General features: G+C 38.5%; 1 protein-coding gene across 2 annotated transcripts in view; it reads right to left on the bottom strand.

The window, feature by feature from the left end:
• L3mbtl3 (l(3)mbt-like 3 (Drosophila)) overlaps positions 1-20,983 on the bottom strand; it is a 100,459-nt gene that overhangs the window by 60,055 nt on the left and 19,421 nt on the right. Inside the window, exons 4-13 of one of the 2 annotated variants that reach the window (XM_013026903.1) lie at positions 17,328-17,439; positions 16,886-16,960; positions 15,245-15,401; positions 14,019-14,151; positions 11,857-11,941; positions 9,720-9,811; positions 8,016-8,120; positions 5,967-6,102; positions 4,429-4,520; positions 1,876-2,027 (exon numbers count right to left, since the gene is read on the bottom strand). In XM_013026903.1, the coding sequence (XP_012882357.1) occupies positions 1,876-2,027; positions 4,429-4,520; positions 5,967-6,102; positions 8,016-8,120; positions 9,720-9,811; positions 11,857-11,941; positions 14,019-14,151; positions 15,245-15,401; positions 16,886-16,960; positions 17,328-17,439 (1,139 nt within the window). The remainder of the gene's footprint in view (positions 1-1,875; positions 2,028-4,428; positions 4,521-5,966; positions 6,103-8,015; positions 8,121-9,719; positions 9,812-11,856; positions 11,942-14,018; positions 14,152-15,244; positions 15,402-16,885; positions 16,961-17,327; positions 17,440-20,983) is intronic. The other variant, XM_013026904.1, reaches the window with a different exon arrangement.

Below are 20,983 nucleotides of genomic sequence, written 5' to 3'. Positions count from 1 at the left end.
GTAAATGGCTTTGAACTGTAAAACAATCCAATTAAAACTGATGAGTGTCAAAGAATTGACTTCAATGAATAATGGGAATTATTGAAGAGTCTGCTGAATATTTAAACATATGAATGCAAAATAGTAGAGGATCTAGCAGAGGATCACAATAGCTCAATAGCTATGCTATGTACAAATGACCTTATAAAATGATGCTAATCGAAATGAACCGCAAGATATGAAAACAAGAGATTTTTTTCTTTAGTGTATTGTATGTTGTTATTTCATTTTTCTTTTGTTTTTTTTTATTTTTCCTTTGGTTTACCCTGTTGTCACTGTTTTTTATTTTCGTACCCTTTGTATTGTATATAAGTTTATCTGATTTGGGGATGGGAAGGGGAATCACAGAAATGGTGAGACAAAAGACAAAGGGTAAACCAATCCAATAGCACCACTCACAAGACACTATGGTGGAAATGAACTTTACATTTTGGCAGGAAGGAGAGTTGGGTGGAGGGAATAAGAAACTATGAAACACTGGATTGTTTTTGCATACACAGGATATTTTGCTGAGCTCTAGCAATCCAAACGACCTTTTAACTCTTTGTAAATAAAGACATCAATGACTTCATTGAAAACAAACAAAAGAAGCTAGGGATGTAGTTCAGTGGTAGCATACTCCAGAGGAATGCCCTGAGTTTTACCTTCTAGCAAACAAACAAACTTGACAGCTTTATTACAACTACTTTTTTTTCTTTTTGGTCAGTTGTGGGGCTTGAACTCTGGCCTGGGCACTGTCTCTCAGCTCTTTAGCCCAAGGCAAGCACTCTACCACTAGAGCCACAAGGCCACTTCCGGTTTTCTGAGTGGTTTACTAGAGAGGAGTCTCACGGGCTTTCCTTGCCCACACTGACTTCGAACCACAGTCCTCAGATCCTGAGTAGCTAGGATTATAGGCCTGAGCCACCAGTACCCAGCTACAACTATTTTTATAGTTATATAATTTTATCCTATGTTGCTCTTACTAATTATATAATATTATATAATATATTATCAAACTATATTATATGTTATATAATTATATAACAATGATATATAATATATTGTTATATAATATATTACATATTATATAATAGCAAGCATTAAAAACAATATTCCTCAATTCATGTAATTGTACTTAGCTAGCAAGAATGGGTAAATTGGCTACTAGATTTAAAACTAAAACCGGAGATAAAAAATAAGTGCCTAAGCTGAGTGCTTGTGGCTCACACCTGTAATCCTAGCAACCCAGGAGGCTGACATCTGAAGATTATGTTTCAAAACCACCTTGGGCAGAAAAGTCTCCAATTAACCATCAAAAAGCTCAAAGTGAAGTTGTGGTTCAAGTGGTGGATCACTAGCCTTGAGCAAAAATGCTCAGAGATAGTTCCCAGGCCCTGAGTTCAATCCCCCAGACCAGCAAACACACACACACATACACACATACACACACACACACGCACGCACGCACGCACGCACGCACACACACACTCACGCATGCACACACACACGCACACACACACACACACAAAGTTCCTAAAAGCTGATGGAAGACACACTCAAAATGAATGTCTTTGTGTACATGTGAGTGCATGTTGGGAATGGTAGATGTGTACATTTTAATACCACGGGAGAAAGTCATGTAAAAATACAAATCATGAAGTAGCATTGAAGGGTATTATTTAGAAATATATGCAATATGGAACAATAAGGAAAAAAAAACATTTGAGATGGGGCCAATCGCTGTAATTTTTTGTTATGAGCTTTGCATTGTCGCTAATTTAAAAATGTGTACCTAAATTTACCCAGACAGACGTTAACTTCTAAAAAAGCGTGCGTAAATGGAAACTGTCTTACCAATAGTCATAGCTCTCATCCCAGTTGTCAAAATGGACCAGGAAACGATTGTCCACCATATCTGTTACCGTAGCAACACAGATGAATGAAGGATTCTTTTTGTCTACAGCCTCAAGCTTCATTCCAACTCGAAAGCCTGATGGGATCACTGTCTACAGAAACATGCAGATTTAATTAGAGATAAGAGCACACCAAACCCAGCACACTCTGCACCCCCTGCTCCAAGGCCCCGCATCTCCTCCTCTACTCACATAATTTAAAAATCCTGTGCCAGTTTCACAGCAGGGTTTCTTTCCAACAAGCAGCAATAAAATATATTTTTTTTAAAAAAGGCTTTATGGCTACACTCAATTAACAACCTGAGCCTCAAAACTGAAACATCCACACCCTGGCAGGGCTTAAGAAAATTTGAATGCATTTTGCTAGCTTGGTTAGAAGGCTACATTAGGTAGGCAAGCTATATTCACCAGGCAGTTTACATTCTGGCCTTCTTTTCCTTGATTACAGACTTAGCGGTGAGAATTATTTCCCACAGAATATGCACTTAATCAAGTTCAAAATGTGCCTGAGTCAGTACAAAAGCACTCCCACTTCTGAGTGGCTCTCTCCAGAGTGCTGCTGAAAGTAGGTCATCATGTATGAAGGGCTGCAAATTATTACACCTCTTACTTATCACTAGATATTTTGAATCCACCGCAGAGGATATAACATACATTGTTAATATACATTGTCACTCAAGAGAGTGTGCATTTAAAGAAAGTCTAAAGATGATCAGCTATTTGGGACTTGAAACAAATGCAAGGAAAATTCACTGAAGAGTAAGTGCTGGAATGGCAGTAATATTGAAACACCTCTGACTACAGTATTTTGTGAGGAAAAATGCCCTAGTCTCAGAGCAAGGCACTCAAGATAGCAATTATGTCAATTACAATACACTAAGTCATCTTCTCTCCTCTTCTAAAATACCTTTACATTCAGACTGAAGCACACAGATATTATTCTGTGTTAGGAAAAAAATGTTATTCACTTTACTATAATTATGTAGTTATCACTATAGACAGTCATGTATCTGAAAATGTTAGAAGTCCTATATGAAATGAAGGAGCAAGCATAAATAATACAGAAAAATTCACCATACATTTCAATTCTGAAATAATCAATTATAACAATAAATGTTTGACTATTCTGAGGGAGACAATCTAGAAACAATAACAACAACAACCAAGAAACAGAAAAAATGCTTCTTTGATACCAAAACACATGGTAAGTTGTATGCTGGCCATGAAGAGTTGAAGGCAGTTAAATCAAAGCCCAGACAGTAGTCATCATCAGAGAATTTGATAGGGATTAGGAAACATGGAGCAATGTGGGTGGAGCAGACAAAGAGTGGTGGGATTCCACCTAAAAGGCCTTCCTCTTGGGCACATTTTATAAGAGAATACCTTCTGACAAGTCAGTCTTTACATTTCAGCAATTAAGCTATCCTCCTAATTACGATACATATTAGAAAGTAATAAGCTGGCTCTTAGATCTATTAGACATATTCTCTCTCTCTCTCTCTCTTTCCCCCAGACACACTCACTTCTTCAGTTTTTTTAGTCAAGCTGGTTTATATTCAATGTAATGAGAGAATATTTCATCTATGAGTTGTATGCCCTCAAACCAACTGCTTAGCATCATTTGCCAAGTGGCAGGGTTTTTTTTCCTCCCACTCCTGATATTTATTTTCATTTAGAGGGGCCCCTGGCTGGTGACATCACCAACTCTCACCTTTTACTTGCAGTGAAGCTGACAAGTGAATCTGGAAAGGAGGAACTTGGTTAGAGGCAGAGTACAAGCTGGGATACAGGATGCATGGTTCGTACTCTGCTGCTGAGGGAGTAGCAAGCACTCCCTGGTCCTGGGATTGATGGCAATAAATCCCTTTGATTGTAAGGCCCCAAATCCAAAGCTCATTTATCTACTTGATCTCCAGCCTTGTCCTGATCAGTTTGGTTTTCCACCATTCTTTTAGTCAGATCAGAACTTGGAAGAGGCATATAGTATAAAATAGTACCAGGCCCTCTCAGACATGCCAATGCAAGTCAAGAAGTTAGAGAAAAAGGCACATACATGCAGCCTTTGCCTCCACTGCATGGCAAACAAGGCTACAAGCTGGAGAGAGGGCACATAGTCACCCGCTATCTCATGCCTATATGCTCCAATGGGACTACACTCATCTCACTGTGTGAATCCCATGTGAACAGCACTCCTAATTAAATGATGACAACAATAAAATATCCCAGGCAATTTATTTTTTATGTATCTTAATTGCAAATCACACCTAGCTTTTGTACTGTGTTGTCTTCTACCATCCTATAACAAGACAACCATGACTGGAGATATTTACTCATAAAGATTTTAAGCTAATTTTAAAGTTTAATTAAGATAAGAGAAGTCTATTTACCAAGGTAATAAAATTTATCACAGTGCCTTGTTATCATTTGTAATTCATCCTGTGAGACACTCAAAACGCGCTTCCTTTGAAGAGAGAAGTATTTTGAAGGTACTTACTATATTCTGATTTTCAAATAATGACTTAGGCGCAGCTTGGGCTTTGCATGTCTTCAAATAGGTCTGCCAATTAAATTCTTCTTCTTTATATCCTAGAATACAACCAGATTTGGACAGGCTTAGTAAAATATCAAAGGACTTCACACTGAGTTTATCACCCCTGTCTACTTTTATCTGTAATTCAAGCATGACAAAATCAAGCAATCTCATGATTTCTTTGGTAAATAAAATTTAACCCATAACTATACCTGTAGTTTAGGCACAGGTGTATTTTTCTATCAACAAATTTTATTATTACTTTTCCAATTCTAAATAAATAGTAATGAGCTGAACACTAGTGGCTCACCCCTATAATCCTAGCTACTAAGGAGGTTGAGATCTGAGGATCACAGGTAGGAAGGTCTATGAGACTCTTATCTCCATTAAACTATCAAAAAAACCTGGAAATGGAGTTGTGGCTCAGTGGTAGAGCAGTAGGCTTTGAGCAAAAGAAGCTCAAGGACAGCTGGGCACTGGTGGCTCATGTCTGTAATCCTAACTCTTCAGGAGGCTAAGATTTGAGGATCACAGTTCAAAACGAGCGTGGGCACAAAAGTCCATCAGACTCTTATCTCCAATTAACCACTAGGAAGCCTGAAGTGATGCTGTGGCTCAAAGTGGGAGAGCACTAGCCTTGGGGGAAAGAACTCATAGGGACAGTGCCCAGGCTTAGAGTTCAAGCCCCACAACCAACAAAACTGAAACAAAACCACCACCACCATAAAACAACAACAACAACAAAATAACAGTGTCCAGGCCCTGAGTTCAAGCTCTAGGACCAGAACCAAAATAAATAAATAAGTAGTAATGTTTACAAAGAAAAGAAGTGAGAAACACAAATATATTTTGTACCAGTGTACTTCTAATCATCAGAATTCTTTCATCAGTCTGTTGGGCAGTGTGGACAGTGAAGGGCAGTAGTCAAATTATTTTCCCTCACCTGTTCTAATTAGGGGGCTAACTAATGGAATCAGGTGGAAAGTTGGAACAATAGTAATAAAGCAGGTAAATCTCTTCAGCTGGTCACTACAAAAAAGGTCATCAGCAAATTGCAGTCAGAGAAATATTCCTGCTCTAATTTTCACAATTTCATACAAGTCAACATTTTCTTAGAAGTAGAAATTGAGCATTTTACTTTATCTGCTAATGAGCCCTCTCTTAGATCATCATTAAAGTCCAAAAGGCAATAAGAAGAGCTAATAATTCACCAGATATATAAGAGGTTAATTTAGAAAAAGACTTGCATACTTCCTTTTTTACTTTGTTTCTAGGTCCTTCAGCTATCTGGAAATACAAACCACCACTAAGTTTTTTTTTTAAATTTAAAATCTAAGGATTTCTCTCACTCTAATAAATTTGAATTTTTCATTATGGAAAAAAAGGCATGGATTTGAGGCTATTTGAATTATCTTAAAACCTGAATTTTTACAATTTTCCAACTAATATCCAGGAAACTAAGTTTTTACTGAACTTAAAACATGAAACAAAAGCAGCAGTACCTTTGGGAGGATGGAGCTTATGACCAGTTTTCTCACACCACCCGACTGGGTGAAGATCCAGAGCATCCGCATTTACCCAGAAGTCGTAACAATCTGAATAGCCATCAAAGTGAAGCTTTATCCGGTATCCACAAACCTGAAATACGTAAGCAGGTTGAGCATAATGCTGCCTATGTCCATCAAACCAAACTCAACAGCAACAAAAAGAAGTAAACAAATCACAATGCAGTACTGCAAAGAACTTAAGCTCAGGTGTCCAGCACCCTCTCTAGCTACAATAGGAACACGTGGATATGGGAAGAATCCCTTCTCCATGTAGTACCAGCAGAAGTCACCATAGCAAACTGTCAGAGAAACAAACTGGAACAAGGCACCTTGTTCCTGGAGGGGGATGAGGGAGAGGGGAGGCGCGGGTGGAAGGCTCTGCCCTTCACCAAATGCTGCAGATGGAAGGTTGGTGCTGATCAAGAGGTCATCTGGTTCTCTTCTCCCCCAGAGGCTGTGCTGGGAGAAGGAAAACCTGCTCCCAGTTGCTATTCAGGCTGGCTAGACAGGATCCCTGGAATGCTAGTAAGAACTCACTCTTTGTAACACATGCTATACATGAGAAATTGTGTGTTTATGGGACCGAAGTTGGGTCACAGTCTGTTTTGAGTTCTTAAAAAGAAAGTGCAATTTCTCAGTGATCTTCCTTCTTAGTAGGAGCAGACAAATTCCAAATGACCTGCTCACACAGACCTCTACCTACTCTAGGAGTGCCCGTTTTGCAGAAGCCTACACAAGGAGTTCAACACAGAATGCAGAGCCAGTGAGATTAATCCCAAAATAACAAGGGAGCTGAATAGTAACTGTCAAGAAAACACCTCTACAACACACTGTTAAAATGCAAGTGGCAGAACAGATTATTCGGGATGAGTCAGTTTATGGGAAAATGATATTTATGGAAGTTCATGTGTATAGTTATATACTTGTCTATATACATATCAAAAGTATACACATTCAGCAAGGGTGCTGCTGGCTCATGCCTGTAATCCTAGTTTATCTAGGATCACAGTTCCAAGCCAGCCCAGGCAGAAAAGTACTTGAGATACTATCTCCAATTAATCAGCAAAATGCTAGATTGGAGGCATGGCTCAAGTATTAGAGAGCTAGCACTGACTGAAACAAAAGCCCAATTGAGAAAGCAAGACCCTGAGTCCAAGCCCTAATACCTGCATACACATAACACAAGATATAGACATTTTATACAGATACATTTATATATACTTATACATATTCATTCATACAAGCAGCATTGGAGACTGGGCTCCACTTCAAAACTCTGCTGCATTCAGAGGTAACATGCTCTAAGAGATGGGAGGCACTTGGTAGGCATTGTGGCCATTATTCCCTGTGATTACCAGCACCCAGGGGTACATGCTATGTGATCTGTAGGAATCGTGCTTCTTCCAAATTCACTCAATCACTATAATAACTAAAATGAGTGTCCAGGGCCTTCTTAACCATTTTGGAGGAATTTTTAAAAGATGTGTTACCCTGGTTCAAGGGAAGGAGCAGGGAAGTCAGCATAGGAGGAAGTATTTTAAAAAGTGTTCTCAGTGCTACAGTGGACTTGTAATATATATGAAAGTATCTGTATGTGACCTCGTCACCTTAGCCTGAAATTTTCAGAGATATCCTGACTACTAAAAAAACCTATCTGCCACTCCATTCCTTACATTAGAGACCATGGCAAGATCTGCAGTTAGAGAGACTGGGATTCAAGCCTATCCTGAAGCTCTGTGGCCTGGTATACATCACTTCACTCCTCTGAGTCTTAATTCTCTCCTTCTTAGATCAGGGATTTAAAAACAAACAACAACCAAAAAAAAAAAACCCATGGCCTGAACAAGTCAGACTTCTGCACAAGGTGTAAGATCAGGTTGATAACGTATCTGTAAATACTAAACACTATGGCATGAAGTAAGTACTCCACCAACAGTAGTTTTTCTCACCATAATACCCCCCATCATCACTTCTATCTTAAAAATAAAATGAAGCACCACTTACCTCAGCCACAGTGAGGACACAGTACACGGACTGATGCTCAGGATCCACACCTTCTAACTTCATGCCAACTTTGAATCCATTTTTGTTATATGGAAAAGACTGGTGCTATAATACAAGATGACAGCAGCTTAAGTATGGACACAAAGGGCCAAACTACCCCTAAACCCTAAAAGATCAACCCAATAAAAATAGACAAGTCTATAAAGAAGTCATAGAAAGAAAAGTTAATGACTTGGAGCCTTTATCTTTTACATATTTAAAAAGATAGTCAACGTTACGATCAGAGTCACACAAAAGTAAGATGTATTTCACCTGTCAGACTGGTAAGCCTCGAACCGTCTGAGGACTCTGATAAACTGAAATGGAATAACCTTCAGACTTTTCATGTTAAAAGAAAATGAAGTCCAAAAATATAAGGCATGTGGTTAAAATGCCAACTGGTTAAAGAAAGAGAGGATTTATGAATGAAGGCTGTTTATATGTACATATAATTGTAGCTACCTGAGCAGAAGCAAACTTGATACTTTGGATGATATGGGTAGGAGGAACATCCATTTTACTCTTTGACATATGATCTGAATCAGATGAATTACATTATGGCCTGAGTCATATGAATGCATCCAGACTCATATAATCAGCTATACTTTAACGTCTTAAAAATTAACAGGTTTATTCTGTCAAGAACCAAGGCGATAATGATACCTATATCTATATCTATACACACATACAACCGATATCTATATCTCTCTCTATATATACACAAACACACACAAGCATGCACACATGTGCAACTAAAGTATCTAGAACAAGAACAGATGTAGTTACTATTATGTTTATATTAAATATTGTTTACTTGGATGTAACCATTCTAACATTTATTGTTCATTACTCTGAAAAGTTTTTCCTTACATTCATTCACAGAAGAAAAGACATCCATGGAAGGTTTACAATGGATTATGACTTAAAATAATTTAATAACAAATCAAGATTTGGGCCAGCAAACCACAATATATAGGTCAAATCTGGCCCACCATCATTCTGGAATAAAGCTGAGAAAAACTGGAATAAAGCTCTCGGCCACAGAAAATGTTTAAGTCATGTTATACAAATAAGCTACATTGTTGCAAAAGACACCTACAACACTATCTCACCTTTTATGAAAGAAGTTTACTGAGCCTTATTTTAATCCTGGGACAGCAATTCCTACTTCAAACTATTCTTGGTATCTACATCTGTAACTGATTTTAAATTACTTAGATGAAGTATTTTTCTTTTCACTAATATCATAAAGTAACTCATTTGAAGTTACCCATAGGATGCAAATACCAGTAATTCATTCATCTTTATTCTCTCAAGACCATGATAATTTAAATTTCATGCCAGTTATTTTTTAATGTATTGATATCTCAATAACAGTATTAGTATTCCTGTTCAAAAGTAAGAGTGAAAAGCCCAGTAAATGTTGAGAGAAATTTGTGTGTATGTATGTGTTTCTGTGTTTATATGACTGTTTATGACCTGGGGAAGGTGTCCATGCATTATCCTGTCTGTGGAAGTACTCCTCCACATGACCCACATGCAAAAAGTAGAATAAGAAATTATCCCAAGTCACATTTCCTAAGCAGATAGTAGAAACAGCAATGCTTATTGAGACCCGTATTCCTTGTATGCCCTCATAGACAATCTCTCTGGAAGATGCCATACCTCCTTGAACAGCTTTGTGGGCACTGCCACAGCTTTCTCTTCCTCCAGGTAGGATGCCCAGCACCATGATTTCTTGCCTTTTGGCGGCAAACCTGAAAGACAAGTGAAACTAAATGTAAGAAATGGATGGTTGTGAGTTTACCCAACTACTGCTCTGCCTGGCCCTTCTGCTTCCATGGCTGGTGTGTCTCTTGTCCTGGCCCCTCCTCCAGGAAAATAAGAAATGAACTGTGATATATAACCACAGTAGGCCACAGTAGGAGGTCCCAAGAAAGAAGTGTCAAAACTTTGAATAAATGAAGATGTGCAGGAAGCCAACTTAGAAAAGCATCATGGAAGCAACAGATTCCAGAAACAGGATGCTCAAAACATTTTCCTACGACATTAAGATGCTTAGAAAACACTAGTACACTGAATGTTTAAAAAATGATTGCTACTGCTGGCAAGGAAAAAATTAATAAATCAATGTAGTGAAGGTCAGATTTTTTTCTTTCTTTTTTTAAAAATTGTGAAAATACCATACAGAGGAATTACAATTACATGGGCAAGGTAATGAGTACATTTCTTATCAAGCATTTTTGCCTCCTTCTTTGTTTCCCCTTCCCAGCCCTTCCCATCTCGCACCCCTCCCCCAAAGTTGTAAAGTTCATTTTTCGACATAACGACTTGTACATCTCATTGTTACAATGGGTCCACCTGTATCCCTATTTAAACAATTTCTTTTTTCCCTTCCCCTCCACAAATTATACCAATATCAAATACAGTGAAAACAGGGGTTATATCGTGGAGGAGGGACATACAAAGCAACAAAGAAATATCTTATAAATATGTTAGACACAATAGCAAGAATGAAAAAACATTTGAGTCCTTAACTTGTGGTTCATTTTGCTTAACATCAACTTATCTGACCATTTCTGCTTGTCTCAGACATATACTAGTTATTGCAAATAAGGGAAACTGTGGGACCTATGTTTCTTTGGGCCTAGTTTACTTCACTTAATATATTTTTTTCCAAGTCTTTCCATTTCCTAACAAATGGGGCAATGTCATTCTTTCTGATGGAGGCACAGAATTCCATTGTGTATATATACCAAATTGTCTTGTCAGATTTTTTAAATGTAAAAAGTAATAAAAACAGAGCAAGTCATGGTGATATACACCTATAACCCAAGCACTTGAGAACTAAGTAAGGGAAGCAGATGGTGGGTTCAAGGCTAGCCTTGTCTACCAAAATAAATGAAAACAAAAAGGAGAGGGAGCAGTTAGTTAACACTTTTGTTTGGGATTAATTTGGCAATATTAGAAATGAGAGGAGCACAAGAGCTTTAGCAGTAGCAAAGTTGGTTAAAGTACTTGGGGAATGTGCAGGACAAGTAAAAGTAGAATATTTTAAGGGGAAAATGACTAAAGGAACTTCTAAAAGATTCAGGGCCTGAAATTTCATCTAGAATAGACTTTGAAGGGAAAAAATCGAGAAGCAAAAGAGACATTCTGATACAGAGTAACTAGGAATATAACTGACTCCCTCTGATCTCAGATGGAAAGTAAATTTCCATAAGAAATCACACAAGTTTCCACTGTATGCTTGAGAAAGGTGGAAGGATTTATTGACCACTTTCTGAGGGATTAGTGCTAGCTGGGCAAAGCAGAGTGACCTAGAACCAAGGCCAACCAGGACAGACACAGTAGTTCCTGGGGATAAAGCCAAGGGGAGGATGATGAGGCTGCTGGGGAAAGGCCCCAAGGTCTACCAATCTAAGTATGAAAGTGAGGGTGGGCTTTCTCCTGAGAACGAAATGCTGCCTGAGGAACAAAGCAAGAAGAGAAGGTACCAAGTCAGGAGCTGTACTTCCTGTGAAAAGAAACTTACAAAAGACCTGAAACTTTGGGAAAGGAATAAGAACAGATGTACTACCTACTTAATGAATAAACAAAGAGGGTCCCACATTTACCCTGAATGCATTTAGAAGTTACTAATCCCAAGTCTTTCTCCAAAACCTACATTAGTACTGACAAAATGGAATTAAAGAGGAGATGGAAGCAACACTGTCGTGCTGACAAGGTGCAGGACGGTGAAAACTAAAACTTCTACTTGAATCAACTATTTTCAATTTCACCCTTGCTTTCATTAGCTCACCTTGTTTTAAGACAGCTGGATCCCCCCGTCTTTTCCTCCGGGCTCTCTGAGAGCCGCGCAGTATTCTTCCATCTTGTTTGTTCTCCTGTAGTAAGAAAGAAAAATACTGACTTTGAAAGTTCATGAAATTGGCACCAACAGAAATCAGAGGGCTGTCAGAAGGCTTTTTGTTTTTTGTTCTTCCATTTCACTTCATAACTTTTATGGAAAGTAAGGATATAGGCCATTTGAGTTCTGTCTTCATTTGAGAACTGTGTTGCTTTTGGCCTGAGGTCACTAGCAAAAAAGACTGAATGCTTCCAAGAGCTACACTCTGAAAGAACAAGGATGATGTGCCCCCCCAACCCCTACATCTGGCTTTACCACCACTCTTCTCCCTCAGATCTTACTAGCCCCTTTCTCAGGCCACTCTGCTGACAACTGCCAATCTAACAATTTGTTTGTCTGGTCCTTAAGTTTTCAAAGTCATTCCTGTGCTGAAGAGTCCCAACCTCCAACCCCAGCTCTTGGTTCCTGTCTCCAAATGCCTGCATCCAATGCTTATTTGGGATATTCAGTTGGACTCAACATGATGATTAGCAATGCAAAAATTATTTTTAAAAATCATTCTCCAAGCTGGGTGCTGGTGGCTCATGCCTGTAACACTCCTAGCTATTCAGGAGGCCGAGATCTAAGGATCATGGTTTGAAGCCAGCCTGGGCAGAAAAATCTATGAGACTCTTATCTCCAACTAATCACCAGAAAACTGGAAGTGGTACTGTGGCTCAAAGTGGTAGAGACCCTGAGTGAAAAAGCTTGGGTACAGTGCCCAGGTCCTGAGTTCATACCCCAAGACTGACATTAAAAAAAAAAAAAAAACCTTTCTCCAAAGGAATAATGTTTAACAATTAGGAGAAATCCCTAAGCACTAGAAGGTCATAGAAAAGAAACAAACACTGTTATTTTTGTGTCAAAGAAGAAAGCAAAAATTACCTAATATGATAATGTCAAAGGGTAGCCGGTGACCGTGTTAAACTCATCATGCCTAAAAGAGGACACTGCTGCTACTCCACCTCTCCCTTCCAATTCCAGACTTGTTCAATCCTAAAATCTAAGACTTAGCATCGCCAATTCTTCTCTTGCCCTCCTACACACTGACATCCCTACCTCTAAAATTGAATTTGTAGCTGACATGTCTCTTACGTAATCTATTTTAAGAACCATCTAACTGGTTTCCGTGATTCTACTTCTGCTCACAAGCCCCTAGCTCCTGTAAAAACATAAACTACATCAAAGCATTCCCTTGCCTTCAACTTTCTATATTTTCAACAACTAAACCTGCTATACCTTTGGGACCCTCCTCTAGAAGTTCTGTTATCCAGAGGGCTCCTCACTAACTGCACAAAGGAGGCTCCTCCCTCCTGTTCAGACTACAGTGGTCAGGTGACCTTATTTGGGAGGTCTCCCTGAAAACTCAATTCAGAGTCATCCAATCCTAGAGCCCTATTTTTAGTCTCAACATAGCACTTAAGATGAGCTGACATTTCTCCTGTTCATTTTGTTTGCTTATTATACGTCCCCTTTCCCAGAACAACATGTCTCTGGGGGAAGACCCTGTCCCTTACTTGCTTTACTCATGTCTACATTCCCAGCTCACAGAGCAGTGACTAGCAAATAACAACTGCTATATATTGATCGTAAGTGAAATGCTTCAAGATGTCCAAGTTCTCTGTTCACAGAGAACCAGGAATACTACTTTTCAAGATCTTTATTTTTTAAACCATACATTTTAAATGAATCTTCCTCAAACATACTTGCTATTTACATATCATTTCCTACCCACTCACATAGTTTTATGAGATCTATCTGTAATTTAACCAATTGGGTTTGGCATTTTGCAGGTAATAGGAATTTAAGCTTCATCTATGAAATGTGTTATGGCCTCCTAGCCCATCAGTGAATTCCAGTACACTCACAACTTCCTCACCCGAGATATGTATAATTATGATTCCCATTTTGATATGGGGATAAAGGCCAGGAAAGGTTAGGTAATTTTCCCATTATACCTGTCCCCAAACCCACATCTGAACTCAAGCAACTCATCTCAGTTATAGAGCAGAGTTGGGAATTGCCACCCGCCATGAACCCCTGTGCTCCTGGGTGGGCAGACAAGAAGTACTAACCATTTCATCATCTTTCTCTTCTCCATCTTCCTTGGAGTCTGCTTTCAGGGATAATTTTGGTTTTTTCTTCCGACTACATTTAGGGTCCTCTTCCTCATTGTCTTCTCCTACATCCCTTTCTTCCTTCTGATCTCTGTTGTGTTTATAACCCCAAAACAGTGAGAGGAAACAATACCTATCAAACATCTACATGTTGATTGTCAATGCCAAAATTATTTTTAAAAATCACTCTCTAAAGGAAAAAAAATTAATCACCAGGAGAAATCCACGGGTATTAGATATACTGTATATAGGGATACTTAAAATCACTGTTACACAGAAAGTTTGTCAAGGCAAAAATTGGAAATTTTACATGTTAATTTTACAAGGGACAAGCAATCTATGCGAAATAAGTTCTATCACGTTTATAACTACTCTCTGCCATCTACACTAATAAAATAATCAATTACTTAAGATAATTGTCTTTGGAGCAATTCTGAAGGTAAAGGATCTAGCAATTATTAAAAAATGACAAATCCAGTAGAAGAGGCCAACTACAACTTTGTTAAAGCATCAACAGGCCAAAAAGACAATTTCTAACGCTAGGCTGGTTGAAATATCTGAAGAATTCCACTGAAGTGGAAAGCTTAAGTTATTTATCGTAGTAAGTAAATTCAAGAAACATATCTTTTTGCTGGTAAACTGAACTCTAGCAGACAGTCCCCAAGTGTAAAGGCCACAGAACACTGCCAGCCACAGGTGACCTCCTTTATCGGCACTCTGAGATCATTCTAGTACCAATCATTAAATTAACCACCACAGTCATTTGTGTTCAGTTAAGTGCCCATCACCTAAGGTGAGAGGGCTTTGTTCTATATGTGGAGTTTTAAACAAGTTACCAAGAAGTCCCAAAATATAAGCAAAAGTGGGTTGCCCTAAATATCAGTATCATGAAAATACATGCAGAGCCCAGAAACATCTAAACACTCTTTTGGGGGAAGTAATCAAATTAATGTGAATACAAGGCTGTAGACAGAGGCAGAAGCTGACTCTGGGGAAGAACTTTAGAAGTGTAACTCAGATCTGGCGTGACACAAGTTCTAGGTCCATAGGTCTCCAGAGGGACAGCTCTGGAGAACCAAGAGGGTTACAGACGTCAGTGAATGCATTTAACCCTCTGCAGCCTCAGATATCATGCCTTTCTATTCTAAAACTCATTTTATAGATGAAACGAGGCAAGAACCTACTTGTCTTTCACATGCCGAGCACAATTCTGGCTGCAATAGTTTCCTCCAGAAAGACACTCATCTACAGTGCCATACTGACAACAGTTCTCACAGAATTGAAGCCCTTCTTTCATTGGGTCCTTCAACCTGAAGGGTACCCCAGTCTTCTCTGAAAAGACTAGAAAGTGAAAAAGAATTAAAACTATGTCAGAAGGTATTCCACTATACGCATCAACTTTCTTTTCTAATAATTTTTGTTAGCCACACATAAAGAGTAATGTTTGCTGAATGAATGAAATGTTGAACTATCACTAAAAAAATTACTTAAACCACTTCTGTAACAACAACAAAAGCCTGCAGAAAGGTTAAAGAAAAGCTGGCATCAGGCTTTTTGTGCAGAATTCCATGTAAAGGAAAAAAAATCTGTAAATTCAAATACAACTATCAGTCACGGTATTTGAATCTTTAGGTGGATATTGGATAAAATTGAAAATGGCAAATAGCTGAGTATGATGGCTCATGCCTGTGCTCCCAGCACCTGGAGACAGGGGAATCACAAGTATAAGACCAGCACAAGATACACAGCAAAACCCTATGTCAAAAAAGTAGGTGGGGAAGATTTATATTATTTAATGTTCAAGCCTATTAATGAGTACTTCTGATTTAACTGAATAAATCAACATTTCTATTTTAATGTAGTACATGTCCTGAATCATAATAATTCAATGTCTTAGGAACTCACATTTCCTTCTGTCTGAATTGCCAGACTAACCATTCATTCAGCATACATTGATTAAGCACCAATTTATACTAGACATTGATACTGATAGTACAGACCTTTGCCCAAGACAGCTCACATTCTAGAAGAGAAGACAGGCAAGAAAACTAATATTTATAATAAAATGTGATGCATGCAATAATAGAAAGATGGACACATTCCAGAAGTTGTGCAGAAGAAATGCTTCCTTCTACCAAGAATGAGGTCAGAGGATTTTCTGCTACAAAGCTTCAACAGGGTTTTGAAGGCCACAGAGAAATGGACAAAGAGAAAAGTAGCTTTTGAGCCAGGAGGGGGAAAAAAGAACACAGCATGAGAAAAGACAAGAAAGCATGAAATCATACAATGAGAAAATGACATGTAATTACGTGTTGCTTGCAGAGCTGCAACATATACACAAAGAAGGGAACCGAAGGTGAGGAGACAAAGCAAGCAGGTGAGTGGGTACACAACCTTTGAGTGTTTTGCAACAGAGAATCAGCAAAGTGTCAGATAAGCAGTCTACATAAGTTACTCTGACTTCGGAGGGCAGGGTAAGTTGGAAAGGGGTAAAATTAGAAGCTAAGTGATTTTTATTTAAAGAGACTTCTGAGATAGTTCAGGGAGGAGTTAATATAGGCCTAAATTAAGGCAGTAGTAGTAAGTACAGGAAAGGCCAGATCTGAGACATTATTTAGGAAATAAAACCAAGAGTTTTAAGGAAAGGATACGGGATGGGGAGAACAAACTCAGGATGACTCCTCTATTTCTTGTTTGTCCACTGGGTAGATGGTGCTACCATCAACTGAAGTGTGAGTTACAGAAGAAAGAACAGGTTTTCGGGGTGGGGAGGGAGGAAGAAATAGAAAATGAACTGAATTTCAGACATGTGGAATTTGAGGTACCTGTGGGACATCCAGGTGGAGATGTCCAGTAGGCAGGTGGAAATACGGGCCTGGAGCTCGGGGGAGAGGTCGGGGCTGGAGATATAGATTTAGGAGTCATCAGCATATAGGTGTTAGTTAACAACCATCGGAGTAGATAAGAAAAAATAGTGGCAGGCTTTTGTCTAAATCACCTGAGCAGGTGATGACAACTTGGATTTAACTTGATCACTTCCAACTAACCTTATGCTATTACAGATCTGGCTTTAGGAAAGAAGACAGTTTATGGTTATTTTAAAATCTAACACTTGGCCCCAGTTAGGCTCATTACAGAAATTTACCTAAGAACATGAAATACAAAAAGCATCCAGGACTCTCAATGTGCCAGCCTATCATAAAAACCTTAGATATTCTTATCTCCAATCTTTCCACAAGAAATCCCATGTGGCTGACTCTTTCTTACCTTCTTGAGCGGTTGGTACCATCCATGTGGTCGTAGCCGTTGCTTTTTTAACACTTTCCATCTCACTCTCATCCGTAATCACCTCCAGAGCTCCAAACTCATTCACCCGAAACTAACAGCAACAGAGGAAGGGAAGAGCAGGACTTACAAAAAGGCCAGGACAGTATTTACTTCATAACTGATAGAGGCAATCTTTAAAAGCAAATTAACCATGTGTTGAAAGTTAAACAATTCCATCTTGGATGAAGCTGCCAAAGGTGAAATCGCTGGATTTTACTGGGTTTTTGGGATCAAGGAAGGAGAATCGAACAAAACAGCAACCACCATTGAACCTGTGCTCTCAGACCATGTTGCCACAGACTTGAGTGTTGCTTATATTGTCATTTCAAACACACTCTTTACTCAGACTTTTTTTTCTTTCTCTCATAGATTGCTAATTTAATAACAAAAGCTAGCAGCAGGAGAACAAGTTTTTGTTTTGCTTTTTCAGGAATCAGCTTTTTTTCTCCTGAAATCATCTAGTTCAAAGACAAAGAACCAACAGCCTGCCCACTGTTCTTGTGTTCCAAGCTGAACCAGGTGATGTCCCCATCTATCCTTGCTACCTAATTTCTGGTTGCTTTCACTGGACTTTTACAATTCTAATATTCAAAATTTCCTCCCAGTTCATGGCAAGTATGTTTTTGTAACAATCTTCTATATGTGTGTACGTGTGTGTGTGTGTGTGTGTGTGTGTGTGTGTGTTGAAGGCTTAACCATTACTTATGTACAGATTTCCTGTTCTCTGAAACACATAGGCTTACTCTCTTATTTAGAAATTTGTGAATGCAAAGGTTTTCTGTATTTCTTCTGGGTTCCAATAAATGGATGGCATGAGGGGTCCACCAATTTTAACCAATAATGGACAGATGGCTCAAGATGTTAAAGGTCAATAAAACTTTTCAGATCTGTCTAAAGGTCTTACAAGTATATAAACATCTAGTCTCTAAGCAAGGCCTACTTGGTCAGCATGCCAACAGAACTATTTATTCTACCACATTAAATCCAGGCTCCAAGTAAGAAAAATCATAAAATACATAACAATTATTCTTTGCATCAGATAAAGATTGAGTGCCTTAAACAATTTTCTGAAGATATACTCTACAAGTATTAAGTGCTTTCTAGACTTTCAGAAATGTGACAATGTTTTCTCTCTACTATATATTCTGCATAGCATGATGTGTCTGACTAGGATATAGTCTACATTATATGGAATAGAACTAAAGATAATTTCACTCTTGGGGGAAAAAAAGAAACCTCAAGCTAAAATAAAAATTCTTAAGAATCAACTCTGAAACCAAAATATTTCAAAATAAGGCTGACAGTACCATCTACTGGGCAAGAGTAGAAAAAACAAGCCATCAAGATTATTAATTAACGATATTAAAGAATGTAATAGAAAACTTCAATTTTTAAAAGAAATAGACGCAAGTGTGGTAATTCACTTCAGATGAGCAAATTTCCCTTGATGATATTATAGTGATTCTAATGAATGCTTATTTGACAATTACAAAGTGTGAGAAGCAGCTTCCAATATCTCCATGCAACAGCAAGCATTCTGTGACTTATAGTCCAAATTGTCTCCTCACTACAAAATCCCATCTAGCAGACTCCAAGAGAAAGAAAACCACTGAGCAGAATCACCAAGTAAAAATGCACAATTATGACACCTGGAAGTATTTGGTTCAATCCTTTTCAAAGTTAAAGGCAATATGTGCACAGTACAATATTTATTATCAATCATGTTTTCCTTCTTCTAAAATTAACTGTCTAAGTACAAAGGTGGCAGGTGGTATCACGTGGGTACACAGTGAAAAACTCTAAAACAGAGATCCATGGAAAGACTTCCAGGGTTGGTGCATAAAACATAAGCAAAATCAGGGGACGTACATAGACATATTGGGGGATGGAGGCGGCGGGGGGGAGGGGGGGAAGAGACTCATACATTTTATCATAAACCCTATAACCCTGAACAAGTGAAGCACATCTGCTCTTTCCAAAGTTACTTATTTCAAAAATTAATAACCTCAAACTATTTCCAAAGTTCAAGGACTTCTCAATTTGGATTTAATTTACTGTGTTTTACACAATACCACTATGAAGAAAACATTACATAGAATATGTTTTTAATGTCATTGAAGCCCCAGTGATGAAATTTCAGATAGACATATATATTTTCCAACCTTCTTTTCCCCAATTAAAACAGTGTGGGTGGTTCTGAAACTGCTAATGTTCTTTTATGAATGGCTTTGGGATAATGTAAACTTCATCTGTATATTTTAATTATCAAGTCTTTCAACCCAGACATCTAAAAACAGTATAAATGTGTCAACTGTTACATTCCACAATCAGAAATAACCAAATTATAAAGTTCACAAAAGGGATTTATTAAGCAAAACAAACACATCGGCTGACATGTCCAACTTCTTCTGTAGATATATCCAGTCAATGAGAAAACAATTATGTCTGAAATATACAATGGTGAAAAGGTTTGGTTTGTTTGGGTTGACTTGAATTACCTTTAACAGATTTAATTCCCTTGTTTATTTTTGCTTGTAAGAGCAAATGCTCTTTTGCAATGTCTGTCTTTACTGAAATGATCATTACTACTGAGATCATTTTTTTTACTATGTTCAATCTTGAAATCTGATTTCTAATTCCCAATGTGTTTAAATGGCAGAGAGGATTGAGAACTAAACTATTTTAAGTACTAATGAAGATAAGGCAGCTGAGTGTGGTTGGCTCACACCTATAATCCTGGAGGCTGAGATCTGAGGATCTTGGTTTCATGCCAGCCCAGAGAGACTTACAAGAGTGTGGTAATTTTATATCTGGGCTTCAGCCTTGCTGTTGCTGGTATGGCTCTCAGTTAAATGCAGTATTTTTTACTAGATAAGACGATACCACTCTCTGGAGGGTATCTGCATTTTACTGAAGCATTTGGAAAGACTAAATCCTTATTACTCAGAGGAATAATTCTTGTCTGAATAAGTTTCAGGCACAGAAACTACCAGGCACCTTTCCACTACCACTCAGTCACCTGTGCCGGCCTGTCCGCAGAGCCACGCTTGAGCCATTTAATCGACAAACACTTGCATTTTAAAATAATGAATTAAACAAAAGCAAAGTTTTAAAAGCTTCTTCAGGAAGAAATGTCTTGTTAATGATCACTTTCAAGACTGCTTGCTCTCCCTGCTGATGCTCTTTACTTCTGAAAGCTCTTGTTCTCATCCTGTCCCATGGCTGTGCCCTCCCTGCCAAGTTTTCATAGAAACGCGTACGTATTCACAGGCACTGGAGACCCAATTGGTATCTGCTCTTCCAGATCCCTCTGGCTGAAAGGAGGTTTTTGCCTCTCCCACATCTGTAGCAATTTCCTTCATTCCTCTTTTGAAAACATCTTGTCTTTAGTGTACTGTGGTTAAGTCAAATTCTATACCAGAGAAACCCAGGCTGAGGGCCCAGTTCCGTCTGTTAATTGTTAGATTTGAGCAAATCAATCAGCCATTCTAGAACACTGTTTCCCCATCTAGAACCCTACAAGAGAGATAAGACACTACTAAGCCGGGCGCTGGAGGCTCACACCTGTAATCCTAGCTACTCAGGGGGCTGAGATC

The sequence above is a fragment of the Dipodomys ordii genome, unplaced genomic scaffold (assembly GCF_000151885.1).
Source record: "Dipodomys ordii isolate 6190 unplaced genomic scaffold, Dord_2.0 Scaffold97, whole genome shotgun sequence".
NCBI lineage: Eukaryota > Metazoa > Chordata > Mammalia > Rodentia > Heteromyidae > Dipodomys > Dipodomys ordii.
This window is presented reverse-complemented; position numbering and strand designations above follow the sequence as displayed.